Genomic DNA, 16,823 nt, shown 5'->3' with positions numbered 1-16,823 from the left:
CTGAAAAACACTTATCTTTTTTTATTTTTTATTTTTCGAGGACTACCAACCGCTTGGTCCCACAACACAGTGATCCAAAACAAAACCCATTTTAGTTTACCATGGCAGGCTTATCTATCTTGGTCCCTTATAATTGTAGCTTAAAAATTTGAAAAAAAATTGAAAAATAAAACAAAAACCAAAGCTTTCAAGTGTTTGGTTAATTAACTCAATTTTTATGGAAATATTATTCCACAATAAAAAATTTCCTTGTTTTGGATATGTACATAGATGGGTCCTACTTTGTGGAATAGATTAATTAGATATTTTAGTGAAGAAGATCATATCTTCATATATTTAGTAGTTAGGCTAGATTAGGGTAGTCTCAAATTAGCTATTTCTATCTTATAATAAGATCTTTCTATGTTTATCTTGGAGTGCTTTATATAAGCACATGCTACTATAATGGAATGAATTAAAAAATTATCTTAGAATTGTGTCTTATTACACCAAGGATGATTATCTGTCCCTCGAAGTGGATCAAGCAGTTGATCTTCCCTCTAAGAAGATCGAATCACGTTACGAACCGATTCGGGTTCGTAACAGTTTTCTAGCAATTGGATTCTTTTTCCATAACTTTTCCTTCCCAAGATACAAACGGCCCCTTGGTAAGACCCAAACAATTTTTCTCCAATACAAGCTTGCCGCGTGCATGCATAGCATCATCAGATCACCCCTCACAAAGTCAACATCTTTCTATTGCGTTTAAATTGCTCTCTTGCTTCCCATTTTTTATCAAAGGACAAAAACGATCACACAGATAGATAGCCAGAAAGATGGAGCTTTCATTTCTCACAAGTTTTTCATCATCATATTTAAAGATGATAATTCTGATTTTTCTATTGCTTTCTTGCTTAGCAACGATGGAATCAAAGTCAGAAAAAGAAACCCAGGTTTTAGAAGCTTGTGATTTGTCTGCATGTAGGGGTGGTGTTGCCAACGATGATTGTTGCAAAGCCATATCTGCCATTGTCAGGAACCAGAGATGTAGTTGTATCTGCAGGACCCTTAAAATTTGGGGTGTTCCCGATTTGCCCTCGTTGTGTCTCTCTACTGGGAGATGTATCAGGGCTTGTTCCCAATGCTCTTGTTCCTTGGTGGGGAATCCAATCAATTCTCATCTGGGTTTTTTGGGTTTTCAATGACATGGATTTTCTTCTTGTTTTGCTGCACTACTGTTGTGTAGATGTAGTCTTTGATGTATGAATAAATATATTGTATCTCGTTTTTGAGGTATTATTGACACGGATACCTATCTACCTTCTTTCGATCTTGTTATTCTAGAAAAATTGGAGTGAAAGGAGAAATTTACTATCTAATGAGTAGTAAAAATGGGTTTTTCTTTAATTCAGTTTAATTTCTATTTCTTCAAGCTTGCGATTCTTGTATAAAATATTTTCAAAAAAGATTTGAAGACATACATGTTTTAGGATTGTCCCGAAGATAATTTAAGATTGTTTCACAACGGTATCAGAAAGGTCATTTTATAAATACAATCAAAAAGTCATTTTATAACCTATTTGGCAAGATATATTTAGGGATGCAACTAGGGTCGGGTTGGATCGGGTTGAGGCCAACCCTAACCCAACCCGAGATAGCATTCCCTCAACCCTAACCCAACCCAACCCAACCCGATCCTCGGGTTGAGGACGGTCAATCCTAACCCAACCCACCTCTAAACCTCTCAACCGGCCCTAACCCAACCCATCTAACCAAAATCCAGTCAGGGTTCACCTTGGGCCAAACACAAAAATACAATAACCCAAACAAAATCAAGATAAAATTAGAGGACGGAAGTGGGGGTCGGGTCGGGTTACTGAGGCCTTAACCCTAACCCAATCTGAAATTAAATCGGGTTGGCTATTCCCAACCCTAACCCTAACCCAACCCAACCCAACCCAAGGGAATGCCAGCCCAACCCAAGCCAAAATTTAATTGAACCCGTCGGGTTCGGGTTGAGCCCAACCCAAGTTGCACCCTGAAATATATTGAAGTCATTTTCCATTTTACACCAAGTCTTCGGTCTATTTTTATGTCAATGTAATTATTTTTTATGGGAGACGATATCCATTAGCACTCTATTGTATAATTCTGAAAAGAGGTTTAAAATAAGAGAAAAGTTTTTAAACGATCACTGTTTTGTTATGGCCTGAACCCATTTGGCATGTGTATGTTGTCCGAGTCCACGAACATTGTTAGCCGTCCCTAATCAGATGATTTTAGACCTTCGAGCAAGCCTAAATATTGCAAATGAGATCTTAATCCAGCATTGCACCCTTGTATTTGATCCAACAGCAGCTCACTTTTTAAGAGGCTGCTGTTGGATCAAATATCAAGGGCGGTATTTTTGACATACCACCCCAACGGCACATGACAGTTTGGCACCATATAACCTTTTTTCTGATGGGTAAGCTGGGTGAGGCTGACCCCTACCAGAATATTTAATAAAGAAAGATATACAATAACGAGAACAAGATCACTGCCCAATCCTTAGAGCTATGCCTAAAGTAGAGGGAAGGACAACCTATCCCTTGGAGACAAGCAGAAACAACAAACAAGGGAAAAGAGAATACACGAGCGCAAATTGTACAATTGGTGGGGCTTGGGAGACCTGTGATCCCTAGAGCCGCCCCCCTTACTTAAGTGACGTGATGTTTAATGTGATCCAAGTGGTCTATCATCTTCTGGCTAAACTTCCTTATTCTCTAGCTCTTCCTTAGTTTCTGAACCTTTGGGGGTTGGAGTTCTATTTTCTTATGTTGGGGGAGGTCTTCTTCATCAACTTCCTGTTCCGTCTCTTCTATGGGAAGAGGGAGGGAAGTTTTCCCATTTTTCCTTTGGCCTCTTTTCTTCTAGTTTTTGGGAACCTCCTTCGTTAGTGGTTGGATCAATCTCACTTTTCTCAAGGATCGAAAACTGATTGCTATTATGAATGTCTTGTTGACAGATCAACCTCTGTTCTAAAATTTTCCCTCCTATTGAACTATGAGATTTGGATTTCCCATAAGGTTGGATCTTGTCTCACTCTTCTTTTCTTATCACCGGCCTCCATTCCATGTAATTTCTCTATACTTACATACCAGTGATGTTAGGAATCCCTCGGGCCCTAGCATTGGGGATAGGCTAGGGATTTTCCGCTCGCATGGTAGACCTGAACCTAATAGTTCTCCTGTACTGGCAGGACAGGGCAGGGACACACCGATGCATTGGAAGGCATAGGCGGCACACGAGAAGGCAGTGATTGTATCTTATCACCGGCCTCCATTCCATGTAATTTCTCTGTACTTACATACCTAGTGATGTAGGACAACTTCTGTAGATTTCTTTGTTAGTTAGAATTTCTAATTCTATATACATAGTGACCTCTGAGCAAGCCCTTTTCATGAAATTTTACCGAGATCGGAACAGGAAGGAAACTTACAAGTTTCACTGCAATAATTTTGTAAAGGTCCTCTACTTCGCTTTATTTGCAAAAAGTGTCTTCTAGTTTGACAATTTGCAAATAGTTTGTAAATCTTCTCATGTCATAATTTTGTGACCAAATTACCCATAATAATTTTTTTAATCGCAGAGGATAAAAATGTCTAAATATGTAAAAAGACAAATTACATGGTAAAAAGTTCAAAATACCCGTGACACTCCCCGATATGTTTTGATAGGGTGGGTCCCACCATTTTACACCTCGTGCTTTGATGGGGTGGGGCTGTTTTGATAGGGTGGATCCCACCAACTTAACTCAAACCCATGGATCAGGTGGGGCCCACCTTTTTTCTCATCTTTTGATGGAGTAGGTCCCACAATACGCCCCTAAGCCTATGCAAAGGGTAGTGAGCACTATTTTATTTTATACTTCATGCTTTGATGGGAGCCTCACGGGTATTTTAATCTTTTTACAAAATAATTTTCATCCATATATATGGACATTTTGGTCTTGTTACAAATAAAAAAGACCTACAATGGGTATTCTGGTAACAAATGAATGGCATGACCTGATTTGCAAGATTCCTTGGTGTTAGGATCATCCTATGTATAGGGACAACCTCTTTGCGTTGTGGCTCGACAAATGAACGGTTTGGATCATCCTATGAAATGGGCTGCGCAGTATTTAAAAAAAAAAAAAAAAAAAAAACTGGACTAACACTGCCACAGACTATCCAACAGCGGCCTCTTCAGAAGTGGAAAAAGTGGGCTGCTGTTGTGTCAAACATGGAGGGGACTGCCCGTGGGGACTTGCTAGCGTCCATCGCAGAAGGCATTTCGCGGATGGTCTGTTGCAAGTGAGAGCAGCCACACAGGCCCACTTTTCAGCAGATTTTGTCTTCATTGAGGTAGCTGAGCTCACATGCAACAGACCATCCATGAAATGCATTCTGCTATGGACGTTAGCAAATCCCTTATAGTTATAAGCGTACTAGAGATTTGTTTTTATCTTTAATAAAGTGGGTGGAGCTTCCTAATGTAAATCAACTCTGCCGATAATCAATGGTTCAGTCCACAGCAGTAACAGCAGCCATCGAGAGCCGAATTTCCAACAACTATTAAAATTAACTCCGTCTATATTAAAAAAATCAGCTGAAGACATTGGTACCACTGTCACCTTTGACTGATCTAAACTATCAAAAGATAAGACATAAAAGCTCTACTTTTTTATTCTCAGAGGCAGTGTGGGCCGTGTGGCAGAGGCAGGATTTATACATTAAGGGGGCAGGTTATACTAAGGCTGGGCCCAATTGAGTTGGGCCTATTAAGGAGTTTGGCCCAACTCAACAGGTCCCCCTTATGCTATATGTTGCTCCACCCCTGCTTAGAGGCACCTCATTTACTTGCAATAACCTCCTCCCTACTCTACGCATTAATTGCAAACATCTCTGCTTTAGCAACATAAGCTATGGCTGAAATAATTCTATCATCTCTTGTTGATTCAGTGATTGGGCACTTGACATCCTCACTCTTGGATGAGTTCCGAGCACTGAGAGGTGTTTGTCATGAGCTTGAAAAGCATAAGACTACATTGACAACAATTCAAGACGTGCTCCAAGATGCAGAAGAAAGGCAAGTCAAATCTAATTCTGTGAGAAATTGGCTGCTAAAGCTCAAAGATGTGGCTTATGATGCTGATAATGTACTGGACGAGTTCAGAGCTGAAGGACTACGACTGAAAGTGGAAGGCGAGACTCATACTCGAAAGAGAAAGTCCTGGAATCCGGTAACCAACTTCGCATTATCTTTTCTTGTTTTAAATCCAGATTCATTTGAACGAGACATGGCAAATAAAATAAAGGAGATTAGGGATAGATTAGATGAGATTGCAAAGGAACGCCACGCCCTCCATCTCAGGGAGGGAGATGGAGGGAGGCGGCCTGAAATTAAACTGCGACCACATACTAGCTCTCTAATCGACCATTCACATGATTTTGGTAGAGATGATGATAAAAAAAGGTTAATAGAATATCTGTTACCAGATGAATCCGCTAACAAGGGTGTTTCTGTTATTGCTATTAGTTGGCATGGGAGGCCTTGGGAAGACAGCCCTTGCTCAACTTGTCTATAATGATGAAACAGTGGTGAATCATTTTGAACTACGGATGTGGGTTTGTGTGTCCGAAGACTTTGATGTTAGGAGATTAACAATATCAATTTTAGAATCTGTAACTAGCACAAAAAATGATCTATCAGACTTAGATCCAATACAATGCAGACTTAGATCCAATACAATGCAAACTTGAAAAGATATTTACGGGCAAGAGATTTTTACTTGTGTTAGATGATGTCTGGAATGAGACACGAAATGATTGGGATCTCGTAAGGGTCCCATTTAGAAATGGCGCTGAAGGAAGTAGAATCTTAGTAACTACACGGAGTGAACTAGTTGCAAGGACCATGTGCACTAGTTATACCCACAGGTTGGAGGGTTTATGATATGATGCTTGTTTATCTTTATTCAAGGAACGAGCATTTGTGGATGGGAATTTAGATGCACATCCAAAGTTAGCGAATGGTGAAAAAATTGTTAAGAAGTGTAAAGGCTTGCCATTGGCAACAAAGACACTAGGAGGCCTCTTATACGCTAACACAAATGCGAACGAGTGGGATAATATCTTCAAAAGTGAAATTTGGGATTTGCCAGAGGATAGAAATAACATTTTGCCAGCTCTAAGATTAAGTTACCACTATCTACCTACGAGTTTGAAGCAATGCTTCGTGTACTGCTCGGTGTTTCCTAAAGACCACTTGTTTGAAAAGGACCAATTGGTCCAATTATGGATAGCACAAGGATTCATTGACCCAGAGGAAGTAAGCAAGTAGAAGAAATTGGTAGTGAGTATTTTGATATTTTGACATGGAGGTCCTTCTTTCAGTCTTCTCAATCTCACTTTTATAATGAATATCGCGCAGTGTGACATTGGTAGTGAATATCCGATTAGATATCAGCACACGATGCATGACATCATGCATGATCTAGCACAATCCATTGCGAGTGATGAATGTTTTAGAACTGAGAGTATTGAGTCATGGCGTAACCATGAAAAGGCTCTTTACCATTCATCATTTCATTGTCGTGATAAAGATCCCTTAATTTTTGAGGCATGCAATAAATCTAAAGGCTTACGCACTCTTTTGTTTCTAGGTAATATTCCTAGCAATATCAATTTAGTCCTTAAAGATGTGTTCCTAAATTTGAGTTCCTTACGGGTGTTGGATTTGAGAGGTCTTCGAATAAATGAGTTGCCAAATTCCATCAGTAATTTGAAACATCTACGATACCTTGACCTCTCGAATAATTCAATCTGTAGTCTGCCTGAATCAACAAGTAGCCTTTACAACTTACAAATTCTGAAACTTAGAGAGTGTGAATGCCTTTGTGAGCTACCAAATGACATAAGGAACCTAATTAACCTCCGGCATCTCTATTTTGACACAAGATTAGAGCGAGAACAGTACTGTTTACCTGCAATTGAATCCTTTCCACCCGGGATTGGGAAATTAACTTGTCTCCAAACATTGTCCGAATTTGTTGTGGGGAGCAAAGAGAGTGGAAACGGTATCGGAGAATTGAAGGACCTGATAAACCTCAGAGGGGCAATTGAAATTTCACACCTTGATAGGGTGAGAAATGGAGAGGAGGCTAAAGTGGCAAATCTGAAGAATAAAAAACACCTTTGCCAGTTGACCTTTTCATGGAAAACTAGCAGTGAAGATGACCAAGAAGTACTTGAAAGCCTCCAACCTCATACCAACCTTGAAATCCTAAGAATATATGGCTATGGAGGTGTACATTTCCCAAGTTGGATAGGAGATTCACAGTTCTACTGTGTAGTAAAAATTACCCTTGTGTCATGTTCTGGATGCAAAGTCGTGCCACCTCTTGGGCAACTACCCCTCCTCCAATCTCTCTCGATGGGTAAAATATATGCTTTAAAACATATTGGTCGTGAGTTTATTGGGTGTGACAGGGGTAAGGGCTTTCCATCACTAGAGATGCTACAACTTAATCGACTGAATGGGTTGGAGGAATGGTATGGAGTACAGGAAGGAGAATTCCCTTGCCTCCATCAAGTTACAATAAATGGATCTTCGAAGCTGAGACAATTGCCCCACCTGCCAGCTGTGAGAGAGTTAACCCTTTCAAATTGTCCAGAGTTGATTGCTCTTCCAAGGTACCCATTTCTTCGAACACTAATATTGGTAAACTGTGATGATAAACTATTGTGTTCTTGCGTGCCTTACCTCACTTCTCTCTCCTCTCTGAGAATTGAAAGATTCCCAAGTCTAACATCACTACCTAATGAGATGCTGCAACACTTAGTCAGACTTGAAGGGTTGGAGATTCTCTCGTGTCGAAACTTGGTTCATTGGCCCATGGAGGTGGGGTTGCATCACCTATCCTCTCTCCAAAATCTGGTCATTGAATCCTGTGTTAGACTAAAGTCCCTACCTAAGGGGATGCGAAACCTAACCTCCCTCAAGAATCTGACTATTGAAGACTGTCCTGAACTTAATTCGTTGACGGAAGATGGTCTGCCTGTCAAATCTGGAATATGGTCTGTCTCTACCATCTAAATCTTTGCAGATTGGCCAAGATGAAGATTGCCCCAAGGTCTCACACAATCTGGGCGGGGCTGCTTCTTGGGGTTTCTGACATTGACAAGATTGTTAAGGTATGAACTTTTCTTTTCTGTTTTTTTTTTTCCATGTTATTGCATTGACTGTATCTTCTTGGAGCAATTGCTGCATCATATCCATGTTACTGTAATTGGTGTACTTGGATTGACTTTAAGACAAAATTTACTAATATGCTTCATGTGAGGATTGTCACAGCTCATGAGGAGGTGAAACATCCGAAGGAATTCGATTATGTGATTCTGAATCACGCAGCACAGAATGCAGATATAGCTGTGTATACATCTTCCCTTTCCCTTCTAAATCTCTCCCAGCTATGCCTTTCTGAGTTCAGCTAGTAAGAGTCCATCTTGACATAGAGAAGGCAATAGTCCAGCAGTGCCTCCTTCATATATAGTTTGAGAGGTGGGTAACTCTTCCCATCTCCCATTGAATCTCTCTGAGCTAATCTTTCAGATCTATACTCAAGAAATTGATAGCTACACTGCAATGGATATTTTTCTACTTTCAGCGATTGAACTGAAAACTGGTGCTGATTCTCTGATTCATTCTGCTGCAAGGCACAACAATCTAATTGTAGAGATAATCGTCTTTTCTTTCTTCTGTTGTAAATTTCTTCTGAGACCTTGCTCTTGTAATGTAATTGCTTTCTGTCATCATTAAGTAGCTCTATTTTCCAGTGGATTGCCTTCGCTTTATATGTTGAGACGAATTTTATTGCTCTGATTTATCTTGCCAAGGCTGCCATTAGCACAAGTCACACAGATTAGATCTGTTGAATCAGTGAATTCTTGCTGACTCAAAGCAAACGATCAATTTTTGGGTTCTATGCGCGTACATATAGAGACAATTGATCATGTGGGTGTCATGCTGAACAGACATCCGATGTGCAAGTTAAATGACTATAAAAATCAACAATTTTAGTCAACATTCTTCAATCATTCACAGCAGCATTTTTGCGCCTTCTCTGTTCAGAGAAAGAAAAAATAGGAATAGTTGAAGTATGAGAATTGCTTATATTTTTCAGCAAGGCGGAGTCCATTTGGGCAATTCTATTCTGGCCATGTCGCCCAGTCTGAAAGTCAAAGGAGAATGGTTGAAGAACACATCCTTGGACCATTTTTTTTTGGATTTGAGAGCCTATTGTGAGTGTGGACGGTTTGTCTATCTGATACAGATGAGCACAAAAAAATCACAGAGAATCCATTAGGCTCACATTTGAATCTCAAATGCATCGGCACGTCTGTGAGATCCCACATCGGAAAGGGAGGAAACGTTGCTCGTTGATTTCCCCTCTCCCTATGTAGACGCGTTTTCAGCATCTCCAAGGGGCGGGCCTCGCGGAGTGGGTCGCGCACGGTTAGTATTGCTGGAAAACAAAACCGGGGAGGGTAGATGACCCAAAACCGGACAATATCTACACAGTGGGGTCGGGGCGTGAAAATATCCATTAGGTTCACATTTGAATCTCAAATGCATCGGCAATATATCAAATCATACTCTTATCCTCTTCTCTTTCTCCCTGTCCACGACTCCTTGTAGGAATTTTTTTCCCCGATTGACCCTAGATCCAACACCAAAAATGTAGTTTTGAAACTATAGTTCTTCCACAAGATGGATGAGATGAAGTAGAACAGATGTCATACAGTTTTCACAAGACGTATGAATTATAGGAAAAAGACCAATTTCTATTTTTAATTATTTATAAAGCAATTACCTGAAAATTATCCAGGAATCTGGGCAGCAACCTTTGATTTTAAGAACCAATTGTGAGTGCCACTATTCGAACTGTCAAACCTATTATTGAACTCAAAATCACATTTAATTTTGAATTCGGTTTGGGACTCAATATCGGTTCCCAAAGTAAAAAAAAAAAAAAAACAAGGTCTTGGAAATCAAATTTCCAAAAGGGTAAAACACAAAAAAAAAAGGCCAGTTAACAAGTTGGGAAATGATTTTAACGCACCCACGTTTTGATATTTTAACGTCACTTACAAGACTTTTTGAGGAGGGGCAACTTGCCCCCCCCCCCCCCCCACACACCACCACCGCGCGCTCTCGCACACACACACACGAGACTCTCTAGTCCATGCCTCGCTACAACAGGCAGTGCTATAAACAATCGTGCACAGGGTCTTCCTAAAGTAACTTTTACACTCATTTTTTTTTTGAAATGGTAAAATAATGAATTAATAGCGAGAACCGAAAAAGTCCTCAAAGGAACATACAAAGAAGAGAAATACAAAGAAAAACACAGACTCAGGGAGGGAGGAAATCAAACCATTCCAAACCCACCCTAGCCACACCATCCCTCGTTAGAGAGTCTGCATCAGAATTAGCAGATCTCCTTACATGCTTAAAGACAATAGAAGACCCAAGAGTTAACTCTTTGATTTCTTCAAAAAAAGACAAAAATCTGCAAGGGGGAGCCGCTGAGCCCGACAGCCATCTCACCACATTTTTAGAATCCCCCTCCACTATTGTCTTGCTAAAAAGACTCCTATCTATTTTTTTAATTCCTTGATACGCCGCTTTAACCTCCGCCTCAGTTGAGTCTTCAACTCCAATAGGGCCAAAAAAGGACCATAAGACCGATCCAAAAGCATCCCTACAAAGCCCTTCAATACCAGCCGGAGCCGGATTTCCCAAGCTAGACCCATCAAAATTGATCTTTAGGAGGTCCACAGGGGGCGGCTCCCAATGTTCTCGAGGTCTAAATTCACTCTCATTGCACACTATTTGCCACCCCTCCCATAAATCAAAGGCCGATATAAATTTAAACAATGAAAGACCTTTCGCCCAAGCAATAGAGAGAGCAATCACTTTTATATATAGCAAATATGGAGATTTAGCCACTCCATATTGGCCACTCCATATAGGAAAATCCAACAAATTCCAAACCGAACAACAATGCGGCTCCACACCTCCTCTAGCAACCTTGCAATGGATAAAAAGATGGTTGATAGACTCACCATCTTCCAAGCATAAGGGGCAATGATCACACCTCTCTAGCAACCTTGCAATGGATAAAAAGATGGTTGATAGACTCACCATCTTCCAAGCATAAGGGGCAATGATATACAAGCGACATGCCTCGTTTCCAAAGGAAGTCGATCGTTTGAATCCTTCCATGAACAACCGCTCACCCAAAAAAGCTAACTCTACGGGGACAATGAAATTTCCATACCTTGGCTGAAATAGAGGGTACACCGCAGGGCACTAAATGATGATAAAAAGATTTGACAGAAAAGAAACCAGACGAATTCCAGATCCATACTCTCTTATCAAAGCCAGACCTTTTGATGTAGCAACCCCCAATCAAGTTCACAAGCTGAGATATTGCAACCAACTCCCTATCAAAGAAATTCCTTCTGAACTTCGGAGTCCAAGACACACTGGATCCCTCCCATTCAAAACATTCACAAACAAGAGCCTCCTTTTGAGAGGCGACCTCAAATAAATTAGGGAACAACACCATCAGAGGGTCACTCGAACACCATGCATCCAACCAAAATCTAATCCGGTTACCCGAATAGACTTTATATCTTATATACCACCATAAAAAAGATAGCTCAGTTTACGAACATCTCGCTACACAGTCAGCGACTGCTTCTTGTATAAGTCCTCCGACCCCCAGTTACCAGCCAAGAAACCATATTTGCTCCCAATCACCTTAACCCATAATGCAGATTCCTCCACCCCAAACCTCCACAACCATTTTCCCAGCTAACTCTTCTAATGCCCAGGCCCCCATTCTCAATTGGACGACAAACAGATTCCCATTTGACCAACGGAAAACCTTTCTTATCCTTTGAACCCCCCCATAGAAACCTTCGCTGGATTTGCTCGATCCTCATAACCACACTCATAGGACATTTAAACAAGGATAAGAAGTAGATAGGAATGTTTCCTAACACTGCTTTAACTAGTGTTAAACGACCTCCTTTGGATACAAGGTTCCTTTTCCACGTTTCTAATCTCCTCTCAATTCGTTCCACAATAGGATCCCATAAGGCCTTTTTGGGTCTCCCAACTCCAAGAGGAAGACCAAGATAAGAAGACGGTAAAGCCTCCACCTTACAACCCAAAATGGTAGCAAAATCACCAACCTCCTGCTCAGAAGTGTTCAAAGCATACAATCTAGATTTCTGGAAGTTGGATCTCTGGCCAGAGATCATTTCATAACATCTAAGAGTGGCTTTCAGATTCAAAATCTGATTTTGATCAGGAGCAAAAAAGAGAAGGGTATCATCTGCAAATTGAAGCAACGAAACTTCCACACAATCTCTGCCGATCTTGAATCATTCAAAAAGCCCCAAACTGTTTCCTTTTTTCATCAGTCTGCACAGAGTCTCAGCAATAATAACAAACAAAAAAGGAGAGAGAGGATCCCCCTGCCTTAGACCTCTAGATGATTTAAAGAAACCCATAGGGGACCCATTAATAAGGATAGAAAACCAAGCCGAGGAAACACACTTTCTGATCCATCCTCGCCATCTACTACCAAAACCCATCCTCCCAAGGAGGTAGTCCAAGCAATCCCACTCAACTCTATCATAGGCTTTCTCCATATTCAGTTTACATAAGACACCACCTTTCCCTGCCTTCAGATAGAAGTCAATCACTTCATTAGCAATGAGAGAACAATCCAATATCTGCCTATTACTAACAAAAGCGCTTTGACTATCCGAAATAGTCAAGGGAAGGATAGTTTTCAATCGATCAGCTAACACTTTCGCCAACAATTTGTATAGGCACCCCACCAAACTAATGGGACGCAACTCTGAAACCTTTGAGGCCCCCTCCACCTTAGGAATAAGCATAATCAAAGTAGCACCTGTTCCCCTATCAAGATCCAAACCATCATCGTATTCATTAAAGAACCTTAAAATGTCAAGCTTAACATATGACAAACACTCTTGGAAGAAAGCTAAACAAAAGCCGTCCGGCCCTAGCGCCTTATCCTTGACCATGGAAAATAACGCCCTTTCGATCTCCTCCCCCTCAAAAGGTTTTTCCAAACTAGAGCTGACATCAAGTGAAAGATTACAAAACTCAACACCCTCCAGGATGGGACGAACCATATTATCAGACGAGTATAAATAAAAATTGAAGTCCAAAATAACTTGAGAAATTTCCTCTTTGCCATTCACCATATTACTGTTTACATCAAGCGACTCTATTCTATTTTTCCTCCTTCTAGCACTTGCCACAGCATGAAAATAAGCCGTGTTTCTATCCCCTTCCAGCAACCATTTCACTCTTAGATTTTTTACGCCATGAAATCTCCTCATGAAGATACTTTTATGTGCTTTTTTATCCTGCCCAACTCTTCCCACTCCACTTCGTCACCAAGACCACTTTCCTCTAAGGCTCTCAACTCAACCATGTGATTTTCAATCCAGCATTTCCTCTCACCATTTTGCCGAGACCTCTCCCCTACCCACTCTTTCAATTTTTTCTTTACAAACCTCAATTTAAGGCCAATCAAAACATCAGAGGGACCTACTGCATCAACTGACAACCACCATTCTCCCATTCTTTCCACCATATTAGGAATAGACAACCAAGCTACCTCAAATCTGAAAGGAGGAGGGCCTCACGACTGCAATCAAGGATCAAGGAGAAGGGGGCAATGATCCACCACAGAATGAGGCAAAGCTTTCTGATACACTCCCGGAGATCCGTCTAACCAGCCATGACAAATGAGAAACCGATCAATGCGACTCCTGCTCTGACCACGGGACCACGTGAAAGAAGCCCCTGAGAGAGGAAGATCAACCAGTTCATACTCAGCAATGAAGTCAGCAAAGGCTCTCATATTTTGGTACGATCTACTGCACCCCAATCTATCACCCACGACTCTGATTTCATTAAAATCTCCCCCAATACACCAAGGGAAAGAACATAGGTCTCTTACAGAACTCAATTCATCCCACAATAACCCCTTCTCCACCCTAACAGTAGGTCCATACACTCTAGTAAATAACCACATCGAATTATCATCCACCCTGCGAAGAGACACTGATAAGGAGAATCTGCCCTTCCATTCCTCTTGATTAATCGAAAAATTCTCATCCCACATAATCAAAATACATCCTGAAGCACCAGAGGATTTCAAGAAAGAGAAGTTCCATTCGGAACCAACCCCCAGACTCCTAATATCCCTACGATTAAAGGCTTCCATCTTACTCTCCTGAATGCACATAAGTTTAGGCTTAAGATCCTTCACTAGCTTTTTAACTTGAATTCTCTTTTGCCATTAATATTCCAAGACACAATCTTCATTGAACCACCTTTCTAGAATCCCTCCTCCCCTTTCTAACATTGGATTGGCGCCCAATAGGAGCATCAGCCTCGTCCAAAACCCCCCCATCGTACAATATATCAGATTTTAACCTTTCCAATTCTCGACATTTCTTTCTCCCTTTCTCCTCAGCTCTGTTCTGCAACTTCGAATGACTATCAAAATCTCTCATCCCTGCTGCAGCAATTACAGGTCTAAGCGCATCATCTAGCCCTGCATAAACCAACCCCAACCTCTTACCAACGGAAAGAGAGTGATTCACAAAAAATTGGACAGCCTCTTCTCTAGACCCTTCCCACGCCTTATCAGAGGTACACCCGAGGTCTGATTCCAACAGAGAGTATGGACCTGAATTCTCAGATGGTTGAATATCTAACATGGATGGAGAAGAAGTGCCCAGCTGAGTACCTTGCACATCAACCAAAGGTGAAGAAAAAACATGCCCAACTAAAGATAGATCGAGCAGCTTACCTCCTGATGGTAGACCATCAACATTATCATAATCAGGCCGAGCTTCACACATAGACTCAAGAGGGCTTAGGGATCCAGGGCATACCAGCTCACAAGAGGAAACTGTCGAATTCAAGCTACCTCCAGAAAGCACCACCAAATTAGCTAAGTTACCCTGAGATTTCGACTTATCAATTGAGGAACACCAAGACCCATACTCAGAGAGCCTCCGGAAATATCAATTCTAGTCAAGAGATCTACCAGGCCAAAACACATTAATTTTATCTCTATATACAGACGACATTATATAGAAGACAGAACCCTCCACCATAGATATTGAATTAGTAACAGATGCCTTCACGCCTAAAGCTCCTTGCGGACTCACAGACGCACCCACAACATAGGCCTCAGCTTGGATCGAATCAAAATCCAAATCTACGGCGATATCCTCACAGTTCCTCCAACAAACCCTTGACAGATATTCCCCCCCGGATTCGAATTCTCGGGCCACCTTGCCGACAGACCTATCCTCCCCCTCTTCCAAATACCCGCCGACCCACCTGTTACTAAAAACCAGATCTGGGTTAAATAGTGCCAGCCCAAAAGATTCACCCATCTCAGAATTACAAGATGGGCCAGAACAAAACAACCCAAGCCCAACATCAACCACTCTGGACCACGGTCCACTAGAAGATACGAGGGGAGTCCTCCTCGGATAAGTCGCGATTAAAATACTCTCAAAAGAGTCAATAATAGAGAGCGGGCCCACACTATCAGGATAAGACTTATCTATACCGCAAATACTTCTCCACCTGTAGCCAGCTGGCGACACCTCCGTTTGAAAATTGAAAACTCCGCCAGTGCATTGTAGCCTATCCTGCGCAGGAAGAGGCGTACCATACTGACTACTGCTATCGTACGCTTCCTCATCATCCTCCCCAAAAGCACGAGCCTCCGACGAATCCTCATCTTCCTCTGATGAAGATTGATCATTAATACGATCCAAAACTCCCACATCCCCTCCCTCACTGAGACTTAAGAACAAATCACCATTCGATACAGAAGCAGAAAACGATCCCACAGAACCACTAGAAACCGCTTTCTCTAATCTAATCCAACGAATAGACCCATCTAAGCTCGCTTGCAGAGAAATTTCTCGACCAATATCTCCCACCGATGAGATCAACATCAAGGCCGACACATATCCAGCTCCGGCTGAGAAAGAAGAATCAAGATCTAGAACTTTCCCCACTCTTTCACCAATCCTTCTAAAATTGTCCTCGCACCAAGCTTCGGGTGGAACCCCAGTAACTCTCCACCAACACATAGAGCCTTCTCTCGGAAATTTTTCCTCCCATGGTAGAAGCGCTTGAAAAGGGGAATTTGTTGCTGGCAACCACAAAGCTTTTACTTGAATCTTATTAACGCCCCCAGGAGGGAAGATCATTACCTCGAGAGGGTCGATCTTCAAAAGAGTCGTCGACCTGAAGCTAGCTTTATGACACAGCCAATCTTCCAAAGCATCAAGATCTCCACTCCACCCCAGTCTGATTCTCCCCCATAAGCAAAAATCTGCATTCCCAATCGACTTTAGAGGAATAGATTCAAGGTTAAAAGAGATCCCCTCCGAAATGCTCTGAATAGCGACTTCCACAACGAGACCACCACCAGCCTTCTCTGGCCGGAAATCGATGCCCTCATCAGCATCTGCTCTCCGATACAAACCAGGGAAATTAAAATTGAAACTTGTCCAAATCTTTCCACATTTGTGACATACAGACCTTCTTCTAAAATTTCTAAACTGACAACAAGAACACTTCCAATCGCCCAGTCCATCCCGCCTCCTTTTCAGGTCCACCCGCTCGATTCTGTGATCCTTCTTCGAGAGGGTGCGAACCCAGTTTCT

At 41.6% G+C, this 16,823-nt stretch overlaps 1 protein-coding gene across 1 annotated transcript; it reads left to right on the top strand.

The window, feature by feature from the left end:
• Positions 1 to 4,927: 4,927 nt before the first annotated feature.
• Positions 4,928 to 8,930, top strand: LOC143888915 (putative disease resistance protein RGA3). The gene is made up of 8 exons (XM_077393296.1): positions 4,928 to 5,456; positions 5,542 to 5,687; positions 5,986 to 6,333; positions 6,436 to 7,697; positions 8,111 to 8,198; positions 8,319 to 8,497; positions 8,640 to 8,748; positions 8,841 to 8,930. The coding sequence occupies exons 1-8, from the start codon at positions 4,928 to 4,930 to the stop codon at positions 8,928 to 8,930; spliced, it is 2,751 nt and encodes a 916-aa protein (XP_077249411.1).
• Positions 8,931 to 16,823: the final 7,893 nt, after the last annotated feature.

The sequence above is a fragment of the Tasmannia lanceolata genome, unplaced genomic scaffold (assembly GCF_043159265.1).
Source record: "Tasmannia lanceolata isolate RefF3 unplaced genomic scaffold, GAP_Taslan_0.1 ptg000012l, whole genome shotgun sequence".
NCBI classification, from domain to species: domain Eukaryota; kingdom Viridiplantae; phylum Streptophyta; class Magnoliopsida; order Canellales; family Winteraceae; genus Tasmannia; species Tasmannia lanceolata.
Note: the sequence above shows the minus strand (reverse complement) of the source record. Positions and strands in the feature narration are given on the sequence as shown.